This window comes from Pezoporus occidentalis, unplaced genomic scaffold (assembly GCF_034315485.1).
Source record: "Pezoporus occidentalis ecotype Australia unplaced genomic scaffold, CSIRO_AGI_Poc_V1 ctg2, whole genome shotgun sequence".
Lineage (NCBI taxonomy): Eukaryota > Metazoa > Chordata > Aves > Psittaciformes > Psittacidae > Pezoporus > Pezoporus occidentalis.
This window is the reverse complement of record NW_026913855.1, coordinates 11,046,898-11,074,038: the sequence shown is the minus strand read 5'-3', so window position 1 is coordinate 11,074,038 and position 27,141 is coordinate 11,046,898. Positions and strand designations below refer to the sequence as shown.

General features: G+C 40.0%; 2 protein-coding genes across 17 annotated transcripts in view; one reads left to right on the top strand and one right to left on the bottom strand.

The window, feature by feature from the left end:
- Positions 1-4,827, bottom strand: part of FARS2 (phenylalanyl-tRNA synthetase 2, mitochondrial) — a 245,622-nt gene extending 240,795 nt beyond the window's left edge. For 8 of the 11 annotated variants that reach the window (XM_062617816.1, XM_062617818.1, XM_062617811.1 and 5 more), the window contains exon 1: positions 4,687-4,827. The gene's annotated coding sequence lies outside the window, so the exon portion shown is untranslated. Of the gene's footprint in view, positions 1-879; positions 987-4,370; positions 4,504-4,686 lie in introns of those variants that run through there. The other 3 variants (XM_062617817.1, XM_062617813.1, XM_062617814.1) reach the window with 2 other exon arrangements.
- The window catches only part of LYRM4 (LYR motif containing 4), a 90,949-nt gene continuing 68,628 nt past the window's right edge, over positions 4,821-27,141 (top strand). For 5 of the 6 annotated variants that reach the window (XR_009964615.1, XM_062617840.1, XM_062617838.1 and 2 more), the window contains exon 1: positions 4,821-4,955. Coding sequence is in view for 5 of the 6 variants with exons in the window: in XM_062617840.1 (XP_062473824.1) it covers positions 4,870-4,955 (86 nt within the window). In the remaining variant the exon portion in view is untranslated. The remainder of the gene's footprint in view (positions 4,956-27,141) is intronic. The other variant, XM_062617839.1, reaches the window with a different exon arrangement.

The window sequence follows — 27,141 nt, the reverse complement described above, 5'->3', positions numbered from 1 at the left end:
GAACTAGAAAGGTTGGCAGTACCATTTGTAACCAACCGGGCAAATGGGAAAACACAAGTCAGCAATGAAGATACAGGAGTGGCTACAAAGAGATTCTTAGTTGCTCTTAAACACAGTATCACTCCACGTTTTACAGCTATGTTTACTTTTTAAGCTAAAAATTTCAACATCTATTAAAAAACGAAGCAAAAAAAAAAAAATCAAAATAACTAAATAAGGCTAGTTGGATGACAGCTATTGAGAAATATCATAGCACAAATCACAGAGGAGACAGAGGAATTACACAAAGTGACTCTCAGGGGCTTAAATAAATGAGCAGGATGAACTTAGGGAAGAGGGTGGCATAGGCTGAGCATCAGAATACAACAGCAAGAAACAATATAAAGTAAAATACTTTTTTCCACACAAAAGAGGAATTTATTTAAGACTAAATTAGATAAAATTTAGTAGTAAGTGCAGCAAAAAAAGCCTTTCTGAATTAATGAGGTCATGGACAGGAACACTTGATTAACCCTGTCCATCCCACTCTCATGATTAGGTTTCTTAGTAAGATTTTAGTATAACAATCACATAGCAAAAATACATTCATTTCTTGTTGAATTCTTGTCTTGAAAATACCTTGAATTTCAACAGCATTAAGGTTAGAAGCATCATTCACATTTAATGTGACTATTACACACCAAACTTTTAAGTGTTATTTGTAACTTTAATCCCCTATTACTTCTCTCTCTTCTGCCTATTGCTGTAACACAAAATTACCCTTTCAATTTTGGGGTCTTATAGCATTTTTATTTCAGGCATTTTGGAGTCCACTTTGAAATATGCCCATTATCAACATCTCTCACAATCACTATGTTATATATCAACATCGTGTGTCACTGATCCAGAAGTTATCCATCACTGCTGAACTGTCCAGCTGCTTAACATGATACATATGTAGCAGGCAGCATGATGGCCATGAAGTCCTCTGGTATTCCACATGGCCACAGGAAATTAGAAGATCAGAACTGAGGACAACAGGAAAACAGAATTCAGTGTTTCTCTCAGTTCAATGCCTGCAGCATGACAGATCATGAACCAGCAAAAATACAGGAGCGGTGCTAAAACAGGTATTCCCCTACTATTTCTGTATTACAACAGAAAACCCACTACTGGTTAGGGGGTTTGATCCCCTATTATTACTATTTCTACAGTCCAACTTTAAACAATACATAACATTCTGCAATTCAGACTGGAAAGAGATGGGGTAACTCACAAAAAAAAAACAACTGACAGAGGAGTTTGTTCCCCCCCCTTTTTTTTTCTTCTCTCTAAACTCTGAGGCAGAATTTTCCAAAATGCACAAATAATTTAGGAGCACAGCTGAATCTGAAACACATGAATTTCTCCTCCTGCTTAAAAATATTCTTTGCTACAGGACAATCAAATAAATACTTTTTTTTTTTTTTTTTAAAGCAGAGTTATTCAAGGCCTCCTCTTTTCATACTATGGAAGTCTTACTCCCTATAGAACATTGTTAAATTATAGTTTGTTACATTTCCGACTGAAGTCCACAAGTTTTCTTGATTTATAGTCCTTATTTTAAAGGTCCTACTCTACACTACTGTGCACAACACTGTCCATCAATACCTAAGAGCAGAAAAGACGACAGAGAAACCACACCACAGCAGAAGGGAAAAGTTAGCATGCTTTCACAAATTAAAAAAACAATAGTTAGAAGAGATGATACTATCACAACAATCAATTATCATCCTGACCCCCAAAGAAAAATAATGAACATGAACAGCAGTGTACTAGGAAAGCACATGCTATCTTAGTGTTAAGTGCCACATCATAAAGCTGAAATAGTGTACTACAAGGAACAATTCAGCAGCATACGACAAAACATCCAATATGTATTGGAGAATGTAACAGCTGTTCCCCTTCACACCAGTCTTATTCTTGCCTCCTTGAGTTTTAATGTAATGAAGGTTAGGTCAGGGAAGCAAAACAAGAGGAAAGACTTTTTTCTTTGGGTATGTTTACTTTGCATTTGGTAGTACATTTCATGTGTTTATTGCCTATTCTAAACTTAGGTTTCCATGCTTCTTTGAGAGGAAAAAAAAAATCTTAAAAAAAATGTATAAAACTGCAAAAATTGTCACAGAGATTCAGGAACAAGATTAGCACCTGAAGCTATTTCAAAATTCATAATTACTTTATAAATACTAAATCAATGGTGTTCTTGTAAACAAAATTTGCCTAATGCAGTTTGCGTTCTTCCCAATCCTCTTTTAGAGCCAAGGACTGGAGCATCAAAACTTCATTTCTCACAATAATAAAGAAGGCTGTTATAGATGGACTAACTGCCATGCTGATCTACACAGTGATTTAATGTAATTTTGCTGAACTCTCAAAGCTAAGTTTTGCTCGGTACATGACAGACCCGTGACTTTTAAGCTGTCTGAAGCCTACAATCAAAACAACAGGTAGGGTTGCCTCTGCTGCTTTTCATAACTCAGCAAGAGTTCTGCTTTAACACATATTAAGCAACCCACCCACCAACAGCTGCAAAGATGGGGAAAATGAGCACCTCAGAGAAACTCCACTTCTAGCATGGCAACATGTGTCAGCAATATGGCTTGGGCTACAATGAGAATTTGGCTGGTCCCAGAGGCAACTAACGAGTATGCTTGACCTATATTTTTCTGTTTGGGTTTCCTGAATGCCAAAAGCTAGCCCAAACCACATTGCTTTGTGACTTACAAGGGAAGGCCTCAAAAGCCTGGTACTTATCAGTGTCTCAGTCGCTTACATTTTTCTACAAAATACATTTCCTCTAACATTTCCCATTTTGGTTTTGACAAAGAGAATACCTAAGAAATTTGCCATGTACGGAAAATCTCCACTTCCAGAAGCCTAACAAGGGTGCCAAAACATAGCATACCAATAAAGATGAATTTGAGATAAATCCACACGTGACTATACTATTTACATAGTAAATATTTACAACTATTTACAACTGTAAATTGCATCAGATGTACAACTAACACAAATAATACTCAAAGTACATATACAATCATATGAGCTCCACTAGTAGCAACAACTGACCACTTTTGCCAGACACACAGAATCATAGAATAGTTAGGGTTGGAAAGGATCATCTAGTTCCAGCCACCCTGCCATGGGCAGGGACACCTCACACTAAACCATCTCACCCAAGGCTTCGTCCAACCTGGCCTTGAGCACTGCCAGGGATGGAGCATTCACAACTTCCCTGGGCAACCTATCCCAGTGCCTCACCACCCTAACAGGAAAGAATTTCCTCCTTATATCCAATCTAAACTTCCCCTGTTTGTTTTAACCCACTAGCCCTTGTCCTGTCACTACAGTCCCTTATGAAGAGTCCATCCCCAGCATCCTTATAGGCCCCATGTAGAACCTATATATTCCTATAAATTACAAAATCAAGTTTATCCTGCAGTAGCAAAACTTTCAGCAGAAGACAATGCTAGGTATATGGTACATGCTGTTTCCAGCAGCAAAAAGATCAAGATGCTTCTGGTATAACCAATAAAAGAAGTGCTTAAGTAGGAAAAAAAACCTACCAGCCTCACAGCAAAGAAGAAAAAAAAGGCAAAGGCTTAGCAAACAGACAGGCAGAACTTAGCTTTTAAATGGTTCAGGTAGCCTGATGTTCTGTGGCCTGTATGATGCATAGGCACTGTGTACACTGATTCTGGCCTGGGTACCTCCTTCTTCAAGGACAGTTTCAAGACACATAGGTCTGTGTGCGAAATTCACCTGAAGCTCAACACAGTTATCCAGCTTCTGAACACCTGCACAAATAGGGAAACTCAGGGGAGGGCACTGGTAAAGCCCATATGGTCATTTCTCAGAGCTGTGGAAAAATAGAAAGAAAAATCACAAACTTTAAAAATAAATGGAGATTTCATATTGAAAATAAAAGCCCAGGAACAGGAAATGCTTGTCAACCTTCACATACTCATAACTTAACCAGTACCTTCAGTATACACAGGTCAAGTTAGCTTAAGGAACAGAATCCAGCTTAAACTCGGATGCTGAGAGCAACACACCACACACACAGTTACAGCACACCAAGCCTGGTGCACTAGCACTGGTGAACATTCATTGCAAACTCAGCGATCTTGATGCAATTTCCAAACACCTATCACCTTTTGCTCGTTTCCAGGCCCTACATCAACCCCACCTCGCCAACAGCCACCTCCTCATGCAACACACCAATAAAATGAACATGGGTGCACAACTAGGTTGCTATCACCGGCTAGTTTATTTGAACGCTACTTTCGCTTTCGTTATCTCTTAGGCCCTCCTGCCCTACCAGCCTTGGGGCCATTCGCAGTACCGACAGAGCCCGACAGGATCCCCCACGGAGAAGTAGTGGCGGCGCTTCAGGGTAAACCGAGTTTAAGCAACAACCCCGCAGCAGACCTGAAGGCACGCTGTCCCGGCAGCGCCGGACAGGACTGAGCCGGCAAGACTGGCCCCGAGCCCGAGGCGCAGAAAGACCGCCCGCCGTCCCCCAGAGCTGCCTCAGCCGGGGAAGAGTTTCCTCCTCCTCTGCGGCGCCGAAGCTGCGGCCTGGCTTGGCTCGGCCCCGCCCCAGGCCTGTAGCTGGGCTCAGGCCGAGGCACAGGCGCTGCTCCCCTCCGCTCCGCCACTCACCGCCAGGCCGTGCGCTCCCGCTCCTGCCGCCGCGCTTGCCCCCTCGCCTGCCTGCCCGCCGCGGAGGCGCGCAGAGAGGCCGGCGCGGGTGTCGGTAGGCGGCTCCGGAGGCCGGCACGGCCTCGGGCGCTACGGGCGGGGAAAGGGGCCTCGCTGCTGGAGGACCCACCTGGTGTCGGCAACATGGCAGCGTCCAGCCGGGCCCAGGTGCTGCGATTGTACCGGGCCCTACTGCGGGAGAGCCAGCGCTTCAGCAGCTACAATTACAGGTGCGCTCGCGGCCCGGGCGGGGACGGTTCCGTTTCTCCCCGCGGAGGCGTGGGGGTAACTGGGCGGGGAATGCCGGCGTCTCTTGGGGATGAGCATGAGGGGCTCGGTTTTGGGGGGCGCAGGGGAGTCGTGACCTCCCCCTAGGGTTGTGCCCTGAGGACAGGAACGAGAGCGAACCCGGCGGCGGGAGCATGGCCGGGCCGGGGCCTGGGCCTGGGCCTTGCTCCGGGGCTCAGGGAGCAGCAGTAAGACCCTGGTCCTTGTGCCTGGCCCCGGGCTGCCTCAAAAACACCGGGTTATGGACTGTCCCTGTTGTAGGAAGAAGCGACAAGACCGAGATTGTCCTAGATTAAAAATTTCGTTCCTGGTCTGGATGCTGCTCTTCTGTGAGGGCAGAAACAGAGCCAGGTTGCAGCCCTGGTTATGCTGAAGGAGGCTGGGTTCCTGGCCAAACCCTGGCACCATGTGCTGTGTGCGATGAGGTTGCAGGGTTCACTTGACCTGCAACACACGATGCCATACTGTGTGACTGGCTGCCTTCATGGCTGTTGGTGAACGACCTGTTTTTGGCAAAGGGTATGCCTGCCTGTGTGCTACAGGCATAGGCCTAGTCTCCGTTAGGTATCTGCTGCGTTCAGAGGATGCTCCCCAGCAGCACTGGCAAAATTGCATTACCCACTGGTAGTTTGCTCGCTTGACTGCTCAGTTAGACCAGAGGCAGAGACATGTGAGCTACCTTTGCTCTGATTCATCTCCAGCCTGGCAAGAATTGGATACAGAAGCCTTTGAACTTGCATAACCATGGTGAGCTATACACTCTTCAAGGCATAAGTATTCCTCTGACCTAGTGTGAGGTAACGCCATGAGAAGAAAAGCTGTGGGGCTGAAACTTAGCTAATAAGCCTTCATTGGTAACTCCATGCAGCCGCACATGTGTGCATCATGTTCCCATACTATCAAGACATCCCCCTGATCTTTGCTGTTATTCTGGCTAACGAACAGAGGATTGTATGTAATGGGGATGGCTTGATGCCTGAAACGTGCAGTTGGTGGACAGCTGAATGTAGCTCCTGTTTGCGCCACAGTAATGAGTTTGTGTTGGGGAGTGATCAGAGAGAAAGCTGAGTCCACAGCAGTGGGAGGAAGCAAGCCAGTACTACCTCAGAATTGTGGCACCAGCCTCACAGACCATATGTGGACCCTCCACCTTTGCCCAGGCCCTAGACCATACCCAGAGCCCAGTCCCCCTCCCGGCTCCCCCCAAAATATATACCTCGGGGGCCTTGGCTGTATGAAAATTTTGGCATGCAGCTCAAAGGCAAGGCTATCACACAGTAAGAGGTGCATCAATGAGTTTTCTTTTTAACACAATATAAAACTTTTTGTTCTGTTTCTTTTAGTGTTTTTATTCTAGCAAATTTTAAAGGATAGAAATAATAGGATAGGTGTTTACCTTGGATATCTGGGGGGGTTTTGACACCATATCATAGTGCAAGTTTTTCCTTTCCTTAATGGAGATATCTCAGTTTTTGAGCCTGTCCTTAAACATTGTAAAATCAGCCACTGTATAAAGTCTTGCCATGTATACACATTACACGTTTGTGTCCACTAAAAGCAATAGCAGTTCCTAGCAAGAAACGGTCAGCTGCTATTTTATGTAGAGATCTGCTGGGACCACAACAACAGTTCTGCCTTGGTGTTTATGCCACACCCATAGCTAAAATTGACAGTTCACCGACTGCTTCTGTGCCAAGATAAGTATGTCCTCAGGGCTGCTCTAATATGATATGGTAATACCCTGGAGTAAGCCTAATGCTTTTGTAAAGAGCCAATTTGTAGTAAAGTAGAAGGTTTTGAAGATTCATCTTATTGATTCATTATTTCAGTTAAAGAATTTCAGGATGTTTTATTATTGCAAGCAGTATGGATTTGTAAGTGTGGATCTGGAGTATGATCAAATAGTTGCTGTACCCTTATTTCCTTGCTGTGCATTTTGTCTTAAATGTGTACATATAGGTTGTGATGGAAAAATCAGTTATTTTTGTTTTGCAACTTTCCTAATAAATACAATGTATATATCATCTGGTAGTATCTAGTATTTATTTTTACCATCCAAAAGAACTTTTAAAGCTGTAACTATGAAGAGTAAAGTTAATATCTTAAAGTAACTGAGGTTACCACTGACAGCCTTCAGAATCAAAACACACAGGAACATCTCCAAAGCCCTGCAGTAAACATTATGGAGTGTTTCAAGGCCCAGATGTGTGGGCCAGGTTTTAACAGCAGGGAGAGAGAATTTAGTAGACTGTAAGTAATTTCATGTTTGCCCTTCTGCCCTATTACCCATGCAGACTGTCTGAGGAAGGAAGAGTGATTAGTACTGGAGGAAAAGCAATAAGCAAAGAAGGAAGATGTTAAGTTTTGAGTCCAAAGGTGGTTTTTAGAGTGTACTGTTTTCTTCTGCTTGGCTGACAAAAAGTAGATCGTCTGATGTTTTACGTGTTGGGTTGCAGTCTAACCTAAATTAATTTAAGGGATAGTTTCTAAGTAGAATAAAATTTGTTATTTAAATAATGGCTTTATTTTGTGGGTTTTGTTTTTTTGTTACAGAAAATAAAAGAATTTATAAACCTGTGAAAGCTGTTAAAACATCTGGTTGAAAATGATGGTAATCTGAATTTACAAGTTTCTTGTTTGCTTAACATGACTCAAGCCTGGTGGTCACAACATGGGAATGTAGTCAAACAGGGTTTTTTCTAAAAGAGAGCACAGGACTGCAGCAGGTCACCTGGAGAGTTTTTTGATATCTCCATTTTTGACTGCTTCATGACAGGTTTAACCAAACAGCACCATGGCTGACCTATGGGTAGGCCTACTTCAAGTAGGAGGTTGACTTTGATAAGCTCCAGAGATTCTAGTTAAAAAACATTACTATGATTGTCAGGTCCCCAGCTTGTCTTGGCCTATTAAAGAAACTGACACTGGCTAGAAAGTTCTGGGAAACATTGTATGATATGCTTTTGGTTGGTCTCTCCAGTTCTTTGATTTTTCTATAGTTATGAGCAATATCAGATGTGGTAAATCTCTCTGGATTTTTTTCTGAAAATAGTATGGTTTTAAAAGGTATTTCTTGATTTATTTTATATTTATTTCAGTTATCCATTATGTACTCTATTAACTGGCAAATGTTGTGGGTTTTATTTATAAAACTATAAATCATATATATATAAATCGACTACATAGGGGTTGGAACTAGATGATCTGAAGGTCCTTTCCAGCCCTAACTATTCTAAGATTCTATGTCTTGTCTTTGCAAATTGCATTTTAATGGAATTTTTTTTTTCAATTAGAATGTGCTATATTTGAAAAGTAGTTGAATAAAACTACTGAGAATACAGAAGAATCAGGGAAGGAAAACTGTCAAAACAGGTTTTGCATTGGAAACAAGTTAATTGAATGCATGCAGTTTCATCTGAGACATGTCCTTCAAGATTTTAAAACTAGTAAATCTGATTTTTTGCAAATCTCTAACCTAAGAACAAACCCGAGCAAAGTAAATAATTGTTTTATTTCAGTGCCAGCTGCTTTTCCTGCTTTGAGTAATACATTTGTTGATGTGATTTTAGGCAGTCATAGAACATAGAGCTGTAGAACAGCCCAGGTTAGAAGGGACATCTGAAGATCATCTTGTCCAGCCTTTTGTGGGAAAAGGATGGTTGAGATTATCTAGCACCCTGTCCAGTTGCATCTTGAAAACCTCCAGTGATCAGGACTCTTATCATGGCCTCCATGTCCCTGAGGAGGTTGTTCCAGTGACTGATTGCTCTCCCTGGGAAAGATGTTTTTCTTATACCCAGATGAAACCTCTCCTAGTGTAACTTGTACTTGTTACCCCTTGTGTTAGCTATGTGGTTCCTTGTGAAGAGATAGCCTCCATACTCTTTGTGGCTGCTTTTTAATTACTGGGAAGCCATCATGAGATTCCTCCCCCCTCCCTCCCAGCCCCAAGCCTCCTCCAGTTAGAAAAGACTTAACTCTTGTGGCCCTTCCTTAGACCTCCCGTCTGTCCACATCTCTCTTGAATTGTGTGGACCAGAATTTAACAATCCAGCTGCAACCTAGGAAGTGCTGAGTGCAATGATCTCATCTCTGCTAGTAATGGCCCTGCTGTGCAGACCAGGATCTTATTTGCCTTCATTGATGCAGTGGCACACTGCTGACTCGTTTTCAGCTGCTTGTCCATCAGGCCCCCCGGTCTCTTTCGGTGAGGCTGCTACCCAGCCACACAGATCCTATCCTGTGCTGGACTCCTTTTTTATGTCCTCCGAGGTGCAGGATCTTGTCTTTGTTTAACTTCATACAGATTTTGATTTAGTCTTTGAAAGCTTTTATGTATAGAAAATCTTCAATTTACAAATGTCAAGGTGCTTGTGAGAAATGTTGCTTTTGCATTCTGAAAGAAAGTTTGGGAAGTTAAAATTCAGGGATTCTGCAATGCAGGGCAGAGCAAGTTCTTAAGGCATGTTCAGTCCTTTAGCATTAAAGATGTTCATTTTGAAGGGGGAAGGTTTGTGATTCTGATGTTTTGGCATTAAGCTTAGTATCTGAATTTAATGTAAAAGTTTGATGAGACGAAGTTTTAACAGAACTTACACTTTTACAGTTTGAGGTCTTCTGCTGCATGAAATCAGTAATAAACAATGCTAACAAATAAAATGCTTGATTTTTTTTTAATTTTTTTTTTATTTTTTCCTGTGTGGCAATGAGTTGTTACTCCCATAAGCCTGAAAAAGGTTTTTTTTTCGTGGTCAGTGTCATTAAATGTAGCATGGATTCCCTGTGTGTAGATGTGGTAACTCTTACTGATACACATAAATAAGCTGATCTGTGTTAAAGAAAATATTTCAGCTGGTTATGGCTGTGTGTGCAAGATTTAGTCTGCTTTTTGGAAACAGGAAAATGCAAAAAGGAACTATGTTAGATGCCAGCTGCTGTTACGCAAAGATAGTTACTACTGATTAAACAGAAAAATAAACAACTATTTTGGACAAGGGGTCTGGTTTAGCAATGTACCATTTCTCATTGTTTCTGTTGCTGTTCCACTACTGTCAGTGTTTTACATTTCGAGACTTCTTACTAGCTGCTACCCAAATTTAAGTCTTGATCAAATAGTAAGTGTGCTGATCAACTTCTTATGCTAAGGTGAGGAGCTGGGACAGTGCAGTATATTGTCACATGCCACATAATTCACACCAAGTAACTAAGTAAAATTTAGGGGACAAAAAACAGCACCTTTTCAAATCTGGGTTTCTTTCTCTTCCTCCTTACATACCTTATTTAGTCACTTTAATACTTGCATATCACTTAGGTGATTTAACAACCATGTTACAATTTTACATGTGATAGTTATCCAAGCTGAATAAGCCTTTTTCTTACTGGCTCTCTTAACGAAGTTTATGATTGACAAGATCAGTGTCAGGTTTTGATATGTTTCTATGTGCTAGGAAGGAAAAGTAAGACAAATGGTGATTAGAAAAAAAAAATAATAATCCAAAACCATGAGGAAACAAACGCATGCCATGTTATGGAAAGTACTGTGCTCTGTCTGCTAGTTCGTCGCTGAGATAAGAAACGCAGAAAAAAACCCTGAAAATGTCAGTTCTGGCCAGCGCAGCTCTCTGACTTATTTGTAGAGTAAGGTGACTTAACTGTAGCTTTACGATATCCATTTTTTTTCCTTGGCTGTGCAAAGAAAGCAGGTAACTTATTTTTCCTTCTCTCTATGTAATTGTTGCCTGTGTTCTGAGTGATAATAAACTTTAGGAGGTTTTGAGTTAATTTTCCACATGCGTAAATAGCTATCTCTGTAATCTACTTGAAAACTGTAAAAAAGTCAGGGCTGCAAGCAGCTGTGGTGTTCCTGAGCCTGGGGTGCAGGGTGGTTTCCATTCTACACCATTGTAGGTGCATGTTTTGGTCTGGCAGCTGCGTGACCCCCAATATTGGGCAAACAAGTACTGCACCTTTGCAGATTAGTGTTGTAAAGCATTCACACAGCTTTGTGATCGGCCTTATTAGTACCTCTTTCTTTGGGGAGATAAGTCTTGGCCATTTCGGTGACCACATACTGTGCAGATATTTTGCTATTATGTTTTGCTATTATGCACAGAATTATAGAATGGCTTTGATTGGAAGGGACCTTAAAAGATATCCAGTCCCAACTCTGCTGCCACAGGCAGGGACACATTCCAGTAGACCAGGTTCTTCAAAGCCCTGTACAACCTGGCTGCCCAGGAATGGAGCAGCCACAGCTTCTCTGGGCAGCCTGTTCCAGTGCCGCATCACTCTCACAGTAAAGAGCCTCTTATATCTCATCTAAGTCTTCCCTCTTTCATTTTAAAGCCTTGTCCTATTTGCTAAATTTCTTTGTAAAAAGTTCCTGTCCAACTTTCTTGTGGGCCCCCCTTTATGTACTGGAAGGCTGCTGGATGGTCTTCCTGAAGCCTTTGCTTCTTCATGCAGAGCCTTCCCAAGTCTCTCTGCCTGTCCTCATAGGAGAGGTGCTCCAGCTCTCTCATTATCATTGTGGCACTCCTCTGGACTTGCTCCAACAGCTCCATGTCCTGTTTGTGTTGGGAGCCTCATAGCTGAATGCAGTACTTCAGGTGGGGGTCTGGTGAGAGCAGAATAGAGAGGGAGAGTCGCCTCCCTCAGCCTGCTGGCCATGCTCCTTTTGATGCAGCCCAGCATATGGTTGGCTTTCTGGTCTGCAGTACTGCCAGGTTATGTTGAGCTTTTAATCAGCCAAGACCCCCCCACATCCTTCTCATGGGTGCTCTCAGTCTGTTCGTTGGTCAACATGTAGCTGTGCTTGAGATTACTCCAAGCCTGGTGCATGATCTTGCACTTGGCCTTGTTGAACTTTGTGAGTTTTGCATGGGCCCCCCTCTCCAGCCCACCAAGGTACCTCTGGATGGCATCCCTTCCCTCCAGCGTGTTGACCTCACAACACAGCTAAGTGTTGTTGGCAAGCTTGCTAAAGGTGCACTTGATCCCAGTGTCCATGTCACTGACAAAGATGTTGAGCAATGCCAGTTCCAATACTGACCTGAGGGATGCCACTCATCACTGGTCTCCACTTGGACATCAAGCTGTTGACCACAACTCTTTGAGTGCAACTATCCAGCCAACTCCTTATCCATTGAGTGTTCCATCTATCAAATCCATGTCTCTTCAGTTTAGAGACAAGGATATCATGTGGGTCAATGTCAAATGCTTTGCACAAGTCCAGGTAGATGATGTCAGTCACTCCTCCATTATCCACCAACACTAACCCTGTAATAGAATACCAAACTTGTAAGGCACAGTTTGCCCTCAGTGAAGCCCTATTGGCTGTCACCAATCACCTATGCCTATTCTATCAGAATCATGCTTGAATAGGGTTATTAGTGTTAAATCTGAATGCACAAAAACTCTGGATAGTGTTCATCTGTTGATTAGGATGGAAACTGTGAAAAGCATCAGGATGATTACACTCTGAATTGTAGTAAAACATGGAAATGCATGCACTTTTGGGGAAAGTCTAGAGGCATAGGAACATAATTTTGGAATGTCAGACTTTGGGAGTGACAGTATTGAAGTATTTCCATTTGACTTCAGTATTCTATACTTAAAATATTTTGGAAAGACAACTAAAGCACTCTTTTCCAAAAATGTCAAAACATAACCATTATACCATCTGAAAAGAAATTTTAAACCAAATAGGAATCATTTTGACAAACGTTTTGATTTTTTTGATAGTAACATTTCCTGAGAATCATTCCGTCAAAGTTCTGTTGATCATAAGGAGTTACTTTCTTGGATTTCAAGGTACAACAGTGATTGTCATTTTCCAAATGTACTCACTTTACCCTTGTAAAATTTTGCTTTTCTAAACAATAAAGGATAACTACACACTGGTTTTGATGTAATTTTCTTGACTTCCTTTTCTTGGCAGAGGAGAGTTTTGAATAGTAATAACTTGGAAGGAAAGTCTGGAGTCCTATCTGGCATAGGGAGTTCTGGAAAAATTGAAGTTTTATAGTTGGAAGGCAAATGAGTGGGGGCTTCCTTAAAAGTCCAATTAATGGACTTTGTTATTTTAGTAAAGGCACCCAAATTGAGTAAGTATCATGTGGTTATTACCCAAGACATCATTTGCCATCTATGTATAGCACAGTAGAACAGGGACATTTTTTATGTAAGACTTAATTACCAGTAAAATTTGTTTATGAGCTAATGAGAGTAATAGAAAAAATACTGCCTCTAGCACTGATTCATTTCAATCAGACATATGCATGTGATTTCTAGTAAATGAAAAACACTTTATAATGTAGTAATTGTTTCCTAGTTCACCTCCTCCTTTCCTTACTTTTGAATGTGGCTTTAACTAACATAATCTGGTCTAGTGGAAGGTGTCCCTGCCCATGGCATGGGGTTTGAAACTAGATGAACTTTAAGGTCCCATCCAACCCAAACCAGTCTGTGATTCTTTGATAACATTTAGGTGCTCATTGTATTCGTCTGTATGCTGTCCATGATGAAAAGATGCTGACCTTGTAACATCAAGACTTATTCAAGGCATAGACACAGCTAGTATTTCAAGTATTCTGAAGACAATCGGATTTAAAAATTAAAAATCAAAGTAATTTTGCAAAAAGAAGAAACTGCAGTCAATCAGGCAATACTGAGAACCACTTCCGGCTGCAACAGATAGCAACAGTGCGTTCTGAACTACCTCTTTGGTAAAGCGCTTCCCATAGTTCATGTGTTTGCTGACAAAGAAAGTACATTGTACTAGATCGTTCATGGTTGTCTGCTTTTCCAAGAAAAAGGGCCATGAGAATAAAACTTTCTTGTTTTCTTGCATGGGGAATATTTGGGCCATCTGTTCTGTGACTATTTTGCTCAGAACTCAGTACAGAGGATGTTCCAAGAATCCCCTTGGTGATTCTTACTGATATTTTAGTTCTTTCTTAAGAATGAAGATGCCACAATTCATTTATTCAATATTCTGGTTGGAACAGCGTTATCGAAAATGGCCTTTTCCCTTATGTTTTTTGTACTTTTCATTCTGTTCTATTCTCCCTCACCGAATCTCCACATAAAATTACAAGGTTTTCTCAGGGCACAATGCACAACTGAGCAACTAATAGTGTAGTACAAGTCTCATTACAAATGAATCTCTGTTGTATTGCAGGGCCTTCCCCCTCTCCACCTCCTCCCACCTTGAATCCAATAGCACTTAGATCAAAAGATGTGTAACTTAAATTTAGGAAATGCTGATTTATAATTTGATATAATCATTTACTGCATGCCATTCAAAATGTCTTGTGGGACAGCTGCATTCTCCACAAACTTTATTGCCAGGTCATGACCGTCCTTCTGAGCGTGCTTGTCTAGCATATCATAGTCTGGAACCAGTAAAGGCCTGTTTGTAAATCATTAGCTTGTATAAAAGTAAGATTGTCTTATTTCAGCTGCCAGAGAAAGTATGTGGGGTTTTTTTTGAAAAAAAAAGCCAATTTTCCCCTGAAACTATAATCAGTACTGGTACACTGGCAATGATTAATCCGTCATGAAGGTCACGTAATTGAACTTGGTCCTATGATCTTAAGTGGCTATGAGAATAATTTGGTGTATCCCATGAGGTCAGTCTTTACAGAGTTGCCTCCGTCTTTCTCTTGCACAGCATGTGATTTCTGCTAACTAGCATTTACTTACAGGATACCTGGTATTTTTGCATGGCAGTCTTTATTTACTGGAATTATTTATTTCTTCAACAAATATACAGGTTGTCACAGTGCTCATTTGCAGTCGCAGGCAGATGTAAACATCTGAACATCATTTGCATAAGCAGGAGAAATATGGATACAGGTTTCCTCAGAGCCTTGGTGTTGGAGAAAGTCAGTTTGTCTTGTGGATAGCCACTGCTGATGGTTACATGTTCAGTGAATGTTAAATACTTTTCTGCACACTATGTTAGCATAGGAGTGAAAGAGTTAAATAGACAGGGGAGGGGGGGTTCTGATGCTGATATTTATTTGCATTGTTAATCACAGTTAAGAACAGGGGAACTGAGAGTGGAAGGTGACAGGTAGGTGCAAGCCATCATGTCTTGTGAAGTTTTGGATTTAATCAGTAATGGAATCCTTTGTGAAACAATTCAATCATTCATCAAAACATGCCTTTCCTTGTAATCAATGTTTTTATTTACTTAAATAACATCAGATTCCTTCCTTCTCAAGAAAATGTTTTAAAGTCAGCACAGCTCAAATGAAGTATATAAGACATAGTACAAGCTGCAGTGTGTCCTAGAGGTTTATAGCTTGAATTATGTTCTGGATGTGAAATTGTCTTGAAATTAACCTGCTACGAAGTTCCAGAATATGTCTTTGACTCATCTAAAATATCACAGTGGTATTTTTAGTCCAATAAATTAGCAAAAAAATAGCAAATTAATGGTCTTCATATGTAAATGGGTTTTGAAGGGGAAACATTTATTGATTTGAGTAGTTTTATCACTGTTCAAAGTAAATTAGATGTCTTGTAATGCTTTTTCTCTGATCTGACTCATTTACAAGATGTAAATAAATGTTGAAGTGTTTTGTTTACAAAATAATAATAATAAATACAATATAATAAGAATAAATATATTTTGTGTAGATCTTTAAATAGGTTTCCAGGTTTGCAGAGGATGAATACATAGGATGAATATGATCCTACCAGCTACAGTGATGCAGTGTTGAGCAAATAAGTATACCAATATACTGAGACAGAACTACTCATTCTGTGAGCTAGTGGCAGTACTTACTAACCTATATGGCTTTTGAGGCTTGATTGTGGGGTTCTGTTTCCTAACAATTTGTTGCAGTCCTTGAAGGAGAAATTCTCCATCAGTACGAGTTATTGCCACCATTAGCTAGGGATCTGGTGCTTCTTCAACTTCTATGAGTAATTTATTCTGGGACTGGAAACCTTTGCCACTACCCTGGGGAATGGAAGGTCATGTTGCATGTCAAAGGGAAGGTAATTTGCCCTAGTCATAACATGTTATACTGAAAACACTGTTATCATAAATAGAGCACCCTTCATATCTCTTTTCCTCTTCTAATATCTCATGTGGTAACCTCAGCCAGTACTCATCTGGATCTGGGTCACTGGGTTTTAAGCCTCGTGTTGACTCTGCATTTAGAGTACCTGAGAAGAACTCCTCACAGCCATGTGCTTATGGGACGGAAAGGAGTTGGTGTTTGCTGTATGGGATTTTTTTCTTACTTGCAAATAAAGGACAAAAGTCGTTTTTTTGTCTGTCACTTTTTGACACTTTTGGTCACTTTTTGTCGCAATCACTCATGAGTGAATAGTTTCTTGGGACTTTTAATTAGCTGCTAAGTACTCGGGGGGGGGGGGGGGTGTATAATATTTTCAGCTTGATATGCAGTATCTTTTGTGATTATATAAATGTCCCAGTCTGAACTTACTCTTCTTCAATAGAATAAATGTAGACATATTTTACAGAAACAGAATGAGTGTATTTTGCTTTTCATAGTATAAGCCCTTAAAAGAAAGTCATAAGAGGCTGACTGGAAAACTCTAAAAATTACTGATCTTAGCTTTATCTTCACCTTTACATTTTTAACATCTGAATTTAATGTACTTGGGCTTGACTAGGTTGAAAGATAATACTTTGTCAATGTTTCTCTTCTTAGAAAAAGAAAATTGATCTCTCTCTTCTTGAATTTTTCTGATCTTCCTTTCTGTTATAGTGGTTAAAGTGCTTCAGTGCACAGAAGATCTGTCAGCAGGTGGTTTGAATGGCTTCTGTCCAGTGGGCCAGCATAGCTTAAATTTTAAATTTAATCTTATTTTTCTGTCTGGTATTAAATTATATATTGTCTGCTCAGATTAAAGTGAGCATTGTATGCTGAGATCTACACTTTGGCGAGTAGTGTGTATGCACTACAGTTTTAGAGGTGAAGGCCATACATAGCTCAAAAGAAACATGTTGGCTGGTAGATGCTCTTGGCTTCATAGTTGGCAGAGCAATCATTCATCCTGCATTGCTTTTTAGAGTAGCGGTAGGAAAATAATAAGAAAATGAGTGTAAGTTTTTGTTTAGGGTTCTTTTGTTGTGTTTTTCTGTTGTGTTTTTTTTTTTTTTCCTGGTATGTAAATTAGCTTTCAAGACTGTTTTATTACTTCACTTGGGATTTAGTACTACTTTGAACCATATGTTAGTTATGGACTCCAGAAAGTTATGTAGGATATACAGGTCCTGAGAACATGAATCTCTTTTACTGAAGCTGGCAGAGATCTCAGGTGTGTCTTAGCTGATTGTTACTGTGCTCCAAAGATTGATAGCTGTGGGCATATAGTTCTATAACTAGCCTGCACAGGATCTGGCTTTTTTCAGTGCTTGCTTGTGCTGATAGCACCTGGGAGGTACAGGAAGTGGAGACCCATGCAGTGCTGAAAGCCATGGTGGATAGTTCTGGCACATTATGCCTGGTGCATACAGATGTGATGTAATTTATGTAGGTGAATATCAGCTGTGCCAGCCTCAAAACCTCAGATCTGTCTCTGACATGGTCTGTAAATGAACTACTCAATCAGCTTTGCCAAGAAGAATAATCTTTTCCCTTAAAACCTTGCCTCTGTTCACCCATGGTTCCTTCTACTCTTTTATTGTGTAAGACGCCACATCCGATTTCCCATCGGGATGAAGTGACACCCAGAGTTTGTACCCATTGCATTCCTGGGTTACTGTTCCGTTCTTGGATGAGGCTGGGATTTTCAGCCTCCCTTTCTTTTGTGCTACTCTTATCATATGTAAAGCTTTTGATGACTTCCATATCCCAACAAGAATTAAATAGAAAATATACAGAAGGAAAGATCTAGTTCACTTGTCCCTCTGTGCCTTAGGTAGTAAGTCAGTGTGCAAAACTACCTGCATTTATTTTTTTTTCCTGAGCATCTGATAACATAACCACAATAGCCTTTATCTAGGCTTCTTGAAATATTTTATCTATTGTCCAAAGGCACTAAATTTACAATCTAAAATGTCTAAAAAGTTTTTTTCTGTACTCTGTATGTGCAAAGTGGGACTGTGATTTTGTTATGCGTTCTAAATTGTTTTTTTTTAGGCTCTACATTTGACTAATAAGCTTTGCATATATTAGAATTTTCTGTGTTAAGTATTACATTGTAATTTCAAATATCCATCATTGTTGTCAAAATTGATGTTGCTGATTTGCTAAACTAAACATGCAGTACTTCGCTGTAAATGAGGGAAGGTCATCAAGCCATATGGTGATGGGAGGTCCAGTGGGGGAGGTTTGTCACTGCTGGCTGAGTTACAAAAAAAAAAGCTTTTTGAATAAGCTGTAAAGGTGGTAGAAATAGATGAGAGAGTAAAGTTTCAAGAATATCTTCAGTTTTCCAAATCCTGTAACTTCTAATGTGTTGTCTATAAGCAGATAAAGCATGTGGTCTGTTACTTAATATGGATTGTTTAATAAATTGACGTGGGAGCCACGGACAATGCAGAGACGATCAATGTGATCAAGAGATTGCCAAATTTATTACAAAGCCTTAACTCCTTATATACTATTTCTTACATGCACTTACAGTGATTTGGCATATTATGATTGGATACATGTCTTGAAGACCCTCAGTGACTAACTTATAATTGGTTAAGCACAGGTGTGAGAACTTGACCTCGAAAGCTTGCCAACAGTCCACAGTTCTCATTAACTCAGTGAATTCCAGCTTCTTCTTATATTGCTTGCTTAAGCTTCTTTGGGCCTCTCATGGCCTTGCTGTATCTTTCAGGATTATTAAGAGTTTATGTACTAATTATGCATTCTCCCGTGAGAACACTGTCTCCACAATTATATTTATGGTTTATTGTTGTCTTTGTCATGAGATGACTGGATCTTATATAATTTCAGTTTCTTTTACTAGATTCTAGTAGTATCTCTTAGTTGATTCATTTTAGATCTATGATGCTTAAATTCTTTCTCAAAAAGTGCTGGTTTACTTGAACAAAAATCAAGAAGCAAAACTAATCATGTTTATTGCTAGAATCCAACAATCACTTTTGTGACACACAACTTTGCTAGAAGTCTGTTCTGTAGGCTCAAAATTAGTAGTCTGTCAAAACAACCAAGAAAGCTTCAACTCAGATAACCTTCAGAGAACTGTTCCTTAAAGTCTTTTGTAAATCAGAGTATTTCAGTTGTTATTTTAAACCAGTGTGCTATCAACATATTTCTGATATTCAACCCCTTTTCTTAGGAATAGGCATTTTTATAATTTCCGTATTAAAATAATATGGGTACTGGAACTAGATAGTTACTAAATCTACATGCCTAGATTCAGAAAAAATGCTCTGCTTTAGAAATTTCCTATCAAAATATTATCATCATGCAGACCATCCACACTGCTGTCCAAGAAGTTAGAATATCCCAAGGGTTTATGCCTTGTTGCTTAATTAAAGAAAATAATTAAAAAAAAACAACAACAACAAAAAAAATCCCCAAACCACAAACCAAAACATAAGCACTGTTTCTTCATCAAAGACGCCACATAATTTTCCACTGACAAGTGGGAAATAATTCCATCCAGCAAGTCTGCTTAGCACCCAGAAGGTTTCTAAATGAACAGTTACAGTCACCAAGAGGTGCAAAACGGTTAGCCTATGTAAATTACCCCTTAGATAACACTTCAGGTTATCCAAGTCATGAGCTAAACTACCTCTCTTCTTAGAATGAAAGGCAGCCCCTAGTCATGCTGAAGAGAGGAATGTTGGTCACAGTGTTGGACTAAAACTCTAATCTTTCCTGAAAGATAAAATGGGATTTGTAACGGCAATTCACAGCAGGCCAGTCCTTTTTTTAAGAACTGTTCAGAAATACACAGCAAATGGAAGGGTATATATCTACCTCAAAAATGAGGAAGAGAAAAAGTAGGATTTGAACTTGTGGTTTCAAGGCATTCCCCACCTGGTAATTGGATTGTTGGGCAACCCAAGTGTCCTGGGGAGCAGTTGGCAGTGAAAGCTTAGCAGGGAGCTATTAGACATTTCAGGCCATCAGAATGCTTTTTATCTGTGGCAAATTCTGGTTCCAGTTCCTACAACACATCCTTGCCCAGTGCCTTGTTAACTGAACAATGTGCTCGATTGGGTCCTTCAGTGGTAGCCCTCTTTCTTAACCTCTTCTGCAATATAGCATTGCAGTTGCAACTCCAATTAAGATGAAAAGAATGCTTTCATTTGGGCATCTTTCCTCTTTTCTTTTAACCCTGACCTTCTGTGAAGCACTCCCTTCTGCAGAGATTCTTTACACTTAGAATTAAGCCAATAACCGCTTTTATTTTTAGAAGTATAGCAACAAAAATGTCTGTTTCAAAGAACTGCAAAAATAACTGAATAGTGCTGACAGTATTCTGGGACTATGAAGAAGGTGGTGTTTGGGAACTAAGGGCAAATCATGACTAACTAACGTGATTTCTTGGATATGTGAACAAGGGGAGAGAAATGGATGCTGTTTACCTCTGCTTTAAGGAGGCTTTCAACACTGACTCCCACAACATTCTTGTATCTAAGCAAGTGTGTTATGATCTGGATGGGCCTTTAAAAACTGGTTGGATGCTGGGGCTCGAAGGGTGGGAGTTGATGGGTCTTCAGGGCTTGATCCTGGGACTCGTCTTGTTGCACATCTTTATTAATGACCCAAAGGAATCAACACTACTTGCTCATTAAGTTTGCAGGTGTCACCAAACTGGGGAGACAATGAGCTCGAAGGCTCAGAAGTCTGAAGGAAAAGGCCAACAGCAGCCATATGACATTCACTCATTAAGTTGTGCTTGGGAAGGTGATGCCCCAGCCACAGAACAGGCTGGGGACTGACTGGCTAGGGAGCAGCTCTGATAAAAAGGGGCTAGGGATCCTAGGAGACACCCAGCTGTGTGCCCTGGCAGCAGTGAAAGACCAAGACCATCCTGAGATGTATAAATAGTTGCTCAGCCACCAGATTAGGAGAGTGATCATCCCCATCTGCTCCATGCTTGTAAGACCACATCTGGAGTGCTGTATCCAGTCTTGCCCCTACCCCATCCCCTGTGCAGAAAGGACACAGATAACTTGAAGCAAGCTCAGCAGAAACCACCAGGGGGATTGAAGCACTTGCCCTGTGAGAAAAGGCTGAGGAAGCTGGGCTGATTCAGCCTGGAGAAGAAACAATATTGAGGGAACCTAAATAGCATCCAGTACCTCAAAGTATCCAGAGGTGCCTAGCAGGGGAACAAGAGACAGCAGATGTAAAGTGAAGGAAGAGAGGTTTTCAGACTGGCTTTAAGGAGAAGATTTTTACCCACAAGGACAACCAAACAATTGAGCATGTTTCCCAGAGAGGTGGTCCAGTCACCATCCTGGTTTTCAAAACCTGACAGGACAAAACTGAGAGTCACCTGGTCTGACCCCATCAGTCCTTTCAGCAGGAGGTAGAACTAGAGACCTCCAACACTGCTTTCCAATGTGAATGATTCTGACTGGGTGGTCATCAATGCTTTCTTCTTTGAAATGGGTACAGGCACAAACTGATGAAAAAACAGTCAGAAAAAAAGTCCCACCTTCCCAAAAGGAGCCACAAGTGTCTCTTTATATAGATATAGAAATGCGGGGAGGCATTTTCAGTTTTTAGATTGGTAAAAGAAAATGAAAGGAAACTTGAAATAGGCGTGCCTATTACCAGTTTTTTCTCATCTAGGACATCTTGCACTGGGAAGATGCAAGTTCTCATTAGAAGTTTTATTAGATATGTGTCTCAAAGTAGCAAGAGTTGCTTTAGAAAGAAGTTACAAATCCTTGTATCTGATCATACAGCAAGTATCATAGGCACTGGGTCACAGTCACCAGCTCTCAAGTGTGTTTTCTGACGTTCAGTTTTTATCCTTCTGTTCTTTTGGCGTAGTCCTCTCATGAAGTATCTCTAGTGCTATTCTCTTCCAGACATACTTCTTGGCAATTCCATTGGAACTCATATTTTGTATATTAGCAAAGAAACCAAGTAGTGGCTCATTGGTTTCATTCTATAAGCTTTTTGTAAAGAGTGTTCTTTGATTAGAAAATTTAAGAAAATAATACTGTGTTAACTGTCTATTTTTTCTGTTTCTTTGTTCTTCTCTCCTCCACTTCCAGCTTACACACGCCTCCTTCCCCCTCCCTCCACCCCGGTTCCAGGAATAAGCTTTGCTTTGATTTTAGAAAACAGGCAGGTGTCATCGTTGCCGTGCTGTAAGCTGAGGTGGTAGTGCTGAAAAAGTGTCTAGTGATGGAGTTTGAGGAACACCTTGCTGATAAAACACTGCATTACCCATGCCTGTTGGTCTCGTGTTTAATTAGACAAGTCACAAGTACTTCCCTATGAAGTACTTACCTCTCAGTCTCAAACATGCATCTGTTGTCAAATGTTTCTTTTTTTAGTATTAAATTTTAATTGCATGCTTCTTTTTCTTCTCCTTTATTGGTGTCTTTTAATGAGACCTTTATAGAGGAAAAAAGAATGTAAATACATACTTACATATGGAAATAGGTATGTGTACACATACGATCATTCCCTCTAAAGTAATTCTGTACATGGAGACAACCTCACTAATGCTAATAAAAGTTTAAGCTAAAATGAATTTTCTGCAGCTATTTCATTATCAAAACTTTCTAATTTTTAATGATATGTCATTCTGAAAATTCAGTTAGGCAAATCTCATCTGGTGCACGTTTTGCTAGTAATAATGCAAAATTCTGAACGTTCGTGCTGTTGCTACCTCAAGTTAATAGATGTTAATTGGAAGGGAAAAGTGGTAAGAAAATATAATTAGTGAAAGGAAACAATGACCTTTTATAAATGGATTCCTCGCTTTGTATGATGTTACTGTATTGTAAATCAGTATCTCACTTCTGTACATTGTGTCCCTAAATAAAAGCATCATATACTTCATTTGGGAGTTATTAACCACAGTGGACTTCCTAGAGGTAGGCTGTTGATCACTTATCTTAATTTTTTAAATATATGTCAAGCTTATAAAGAAAGATGCATTTAACTTTAGACTTTTTTTAACATCTTCACTATTCTAACTTGCTGGCCTCCTCCCTCGTAATCTGTTTTGCTTGCACAGGCTATACCACTTTCTTCCTCTTGTATCTTCATGTACGTGCTCAATGACTTGCAATTTATAACAGCCATTATGTTTTGCAATATGTTGCCTATAACTATGTTGCGATCTATTAATACATTATATTTGTTCACAATCACAAAGACAAGATGTCAACATGTCTGTAAAGCTGTCTTGGAAAGACTACTTAAATATTTAGCATGTTGTGGTATTCGTAAATGCAAACTGGTGCTGAGAAAAACATTGCTTGGCCAGGTTTATTTGGAAGGCATAGCACTGTGTACCTAGAAGCAAGTATGTCTGCATGATGTTTCAGCTTCTTTTCTTACACTCTAGTTTGGCAGAGCACAAAGATATAAGAGTGAAGACTTGAGAGGAAACAGATTTTTTTTATTTTTATTTTCTGGTCAGGCATGACATAAGGAAACATTTTGAAATGAAAATTTTTAAATCCCCAAGTTGCAGTTATTTTCTGAAGTACCTGTTGTGGTTTCATTTTTCCTTAACAGCTATGTTTTCAGACTTCCCTTCTTACAGGCTTCATTGCAGGAGTACACATTAGGTTTTTTCATTGTACTTCAGGGAAGGAAAAAGATGAACTCTTTGAAGGTAGAAGTGGATGACAGATCATTAGAAAAAAGACTATTTCCAACTGTAATTCTGTGTGTGTTACTATTATTTGGGGGCATTGTTGTCTCTTAATACTAGCAAGGTAGTGCCCATTCCCTCTGAGTCTGTAGTAATATTATGGCCCTGACCATAATGCTCTTACATTAACCCCTAACCACTCTTTTTTCTGCTGATGTGCATCTGTTACCTTACATGCTTGTGGTGGCTTTGGTTATCACCCTGAGTCTGTTACCCGTTGAGTGCATTCTTTTGATTTAATTCTGAGCTAGTTGTGTGACAGATGCGCAGAAGTAGGGAAGTGTTTTGAGTGTGTATATGTAAGAAAGCTCTGAATGAATATATTCAACCGTACACTGTTGCTTGGGTCCTGCTGTCACTAGCTCACTAAAAGTTCTTTGCAGAAGATAAAATCAAAGGTGTTCACTACCAAAATTTTGGTGCATTTGGATGACGAAAAGTAAAGAAAATGCCTTGTTGCATCTTTCAGCCATTTTTCAGTATCTGTTTCCAAAGAATGGTGCGGAAAATAGTAGAATGTGAAATGCACCGAGTTTTCATTTGCAGTGATGTTTCCTAATGAATACTGTTGCATTCCTAGGAAGTTTCCTGAAGGTCTGTAGGAGCCGTTTGAGTGTACTGTATGCAGATTTGCTTTCCCATTCCGTTTCTCTGGAGAGCTTGCTTCTCCAGAGAGAAGTACCTTCTCGCTGAAGAGTCCTTTTGGTTTGTGGACTTGCTCAGTTGGATCTATTGCAGATTGTATCCATCTAAATCAGTACTGCTGTATTCCCTCTTCCTCAGTGCTAATGCTCATCTGGTCCCATTCGGAGCTGGTGGAGCTTGCTAATGGTGGGGGGGAGCCCACCAAACACAACAAAAAAAGAAGTTAACTCTTTTAATAGGTTAGCCTACTGTCAGGTTCCCAAGTCGGGCTGGCTCACCTCTACCAAGTTTCAGACTGGCTGTGCTGGTCTTAAGGAGGCAGAGCGAGGATTTGTGCCCACCAGAGAGGGTGGCAAAATTGCAGCAGCTCCCCTTCGCTCAAACTGCCTTAAACTTGTTGCAATGGTGTATGCCCTCAGTTTGTTTGTGCCAGCTGGGATTAATAATCATATCAGCTGGGATAAATCCATAAGGTACAGCAACCATTTTACTTGCCAGTATGTCAGCTGTCATTTGTCTTCAGATAGTGCTTCTCTTAGATTAATGTGGTTAAGTTTTGTGAAGATAATCATATATTCTCTACCAATGGCATTCAGAGCTGTGCCTTCAAATGGTACATGATTTTTTTGGCGTTTCTGCTTCTTGAATGGAAAATACACACCATTAGAGTAGCTGACCAGTCTGTTCATCAACCAGAAGATCTTTGGAGGAGTGCTCTTTCAAAACAACGACAGATACACCTCTGAGAGAACAAGTTCTTTTAGTTGCATGTGTATCTGTACTACATGTTGCTACATGCATTACTGTACTTACAGAAGAGCTCACTTTTTCATGCCCTAATGTTAGTACTACCTTTTAGTACATAAGTGGTTCGGAAAATCTTGAAGTGTAGAGATTATTGAGGTTTTGAATTGACACTACTCACAACTGTTGCATTTTAAAAGCTGGTGTTTAAACAAACACACAAACAATCCCCCAAAACTGCCAGATTGTTTATACCTTAACATTTCTCACATAGTTTTGAAAGAGTTTTGAGTGTTGGTGAAATGTTCCCCTGGCACCTGTCAGTAGGGGAAAAAAAAGGATGTTTTTCAAAGGGTTTGAGCTTTGAGTTCAGTTTATCCTTATTTCAGGTGATGTATTTAATCTCAATTTAACTCTAGTAAAGAGTAGTACCAAGATACAGAGCTAGTCTTTGAAGTGTGGAGATGTATTGATTTAGCTGTAGAATTAAGATTTTGTTAAAGCCTTTGTAAAATAACTTCATTTGTGTGTTAATGTTCGTAAAGTTTTAAAGAAATTGTAAGAGGAAAAAAAACTGCAACTTTCTGAGGACAGATAAAAAATGATCTGATGATATTTTTTAAGTACATATCTTTTTTTCTCAACAACTGTTGGGTGTAATGAGAGGAAGGGAGAGAAAATAGAACAATTAATGCACCATATGTACAAACCAAAAAAACAGTCTGTAGGTGTTATACTGAACAAGGATTTGTTTTAGTCCTATCTTTTTTATGTAGTTAGCATTTACTTATTTGTTTTGCATTTTGAATGACTTGTATGCAGTAACGGGTACTTGCTAATTGTTTTTAATTTTGAGCTAAAGTGTGTATATATATATGTGTAAGATCTTTCTATCATTTTCAAACCCTTTCTTGCAGAAAATACTGTATGTTTCTGCATAGTTTAACCCTATAATATATGTAGGTGATTTGAAATCCATCAATTATCAAGCAACAAAATTACACTACATCTTAATGATTTGGGGTTGTTTCTTTTGTAGAATAAATAAGCAGCTTCCCCTTCAAATCTGGCTAGGACAGCAGCTGCAGATGAGAATGAGCTTCCATATTTAATACATTCTATTAACCTCACACATACAAACACACACTCACTCACTCATGGACCCCAGTGTCGCATTATAGGTGAACAGGCCCTAATTAAAAGCACGCACCATCTGCCAGTGTGCGGCAGCAGGGTGGCACTCCATAACCATCCTGGTTCCTGTGATTGAAATGTATTATTTATGAACTCAAAGAGAAAATATGCTGCTTGGCTGGTGTAGGGTGCATTAGGAGCTGGATAGCACCATCTAATGGTATGGAGTTCTACTGACTATTCATCTTTCTTCTCCCTTTCTCAGACTCCTCCCCCAGTTTTTGTATTTTTCAGCATCATCTTTGGAGTATTTTATGATCATGTTTCAGCCAATTTTGTATCTCGTGTTTCACTTTTATACAAGATTGAAAATGGCGGTTGAAATATTACACTATCTGTGGTATTTGCAGCAGCATTTTTTTTTCCTTCCAGCACTGCACATAAGGTTTTTCTTTCTGTAGTAAAAATGATACTGCTCTGATGTGGTAGAAAAGTGGAAAATTATTGAGGTAGCTGAGCAGGATCAGGTTACTGTTGTTTCTCCGACTCCTCCCATGCCTGTGTGTAATGAAAATGTCTACTGATCAGTCTGATAATTTTATTTTAATATTGAAATTTGCCCTATTTTTTATTGAGCAATACCCTACAGACTACATAAAGGTTCTTTGCTGTGTTGTAAAGAACAAGGAGAGATTCAGAGATAGCTACAGCTTTGGACCTTCCTTTCTGAAGGGATCATAACATCTTCCTACTTGAAGAGATTGTGTCCTGTTATTGCTTCTTAGTGGGGAAATGGACAAG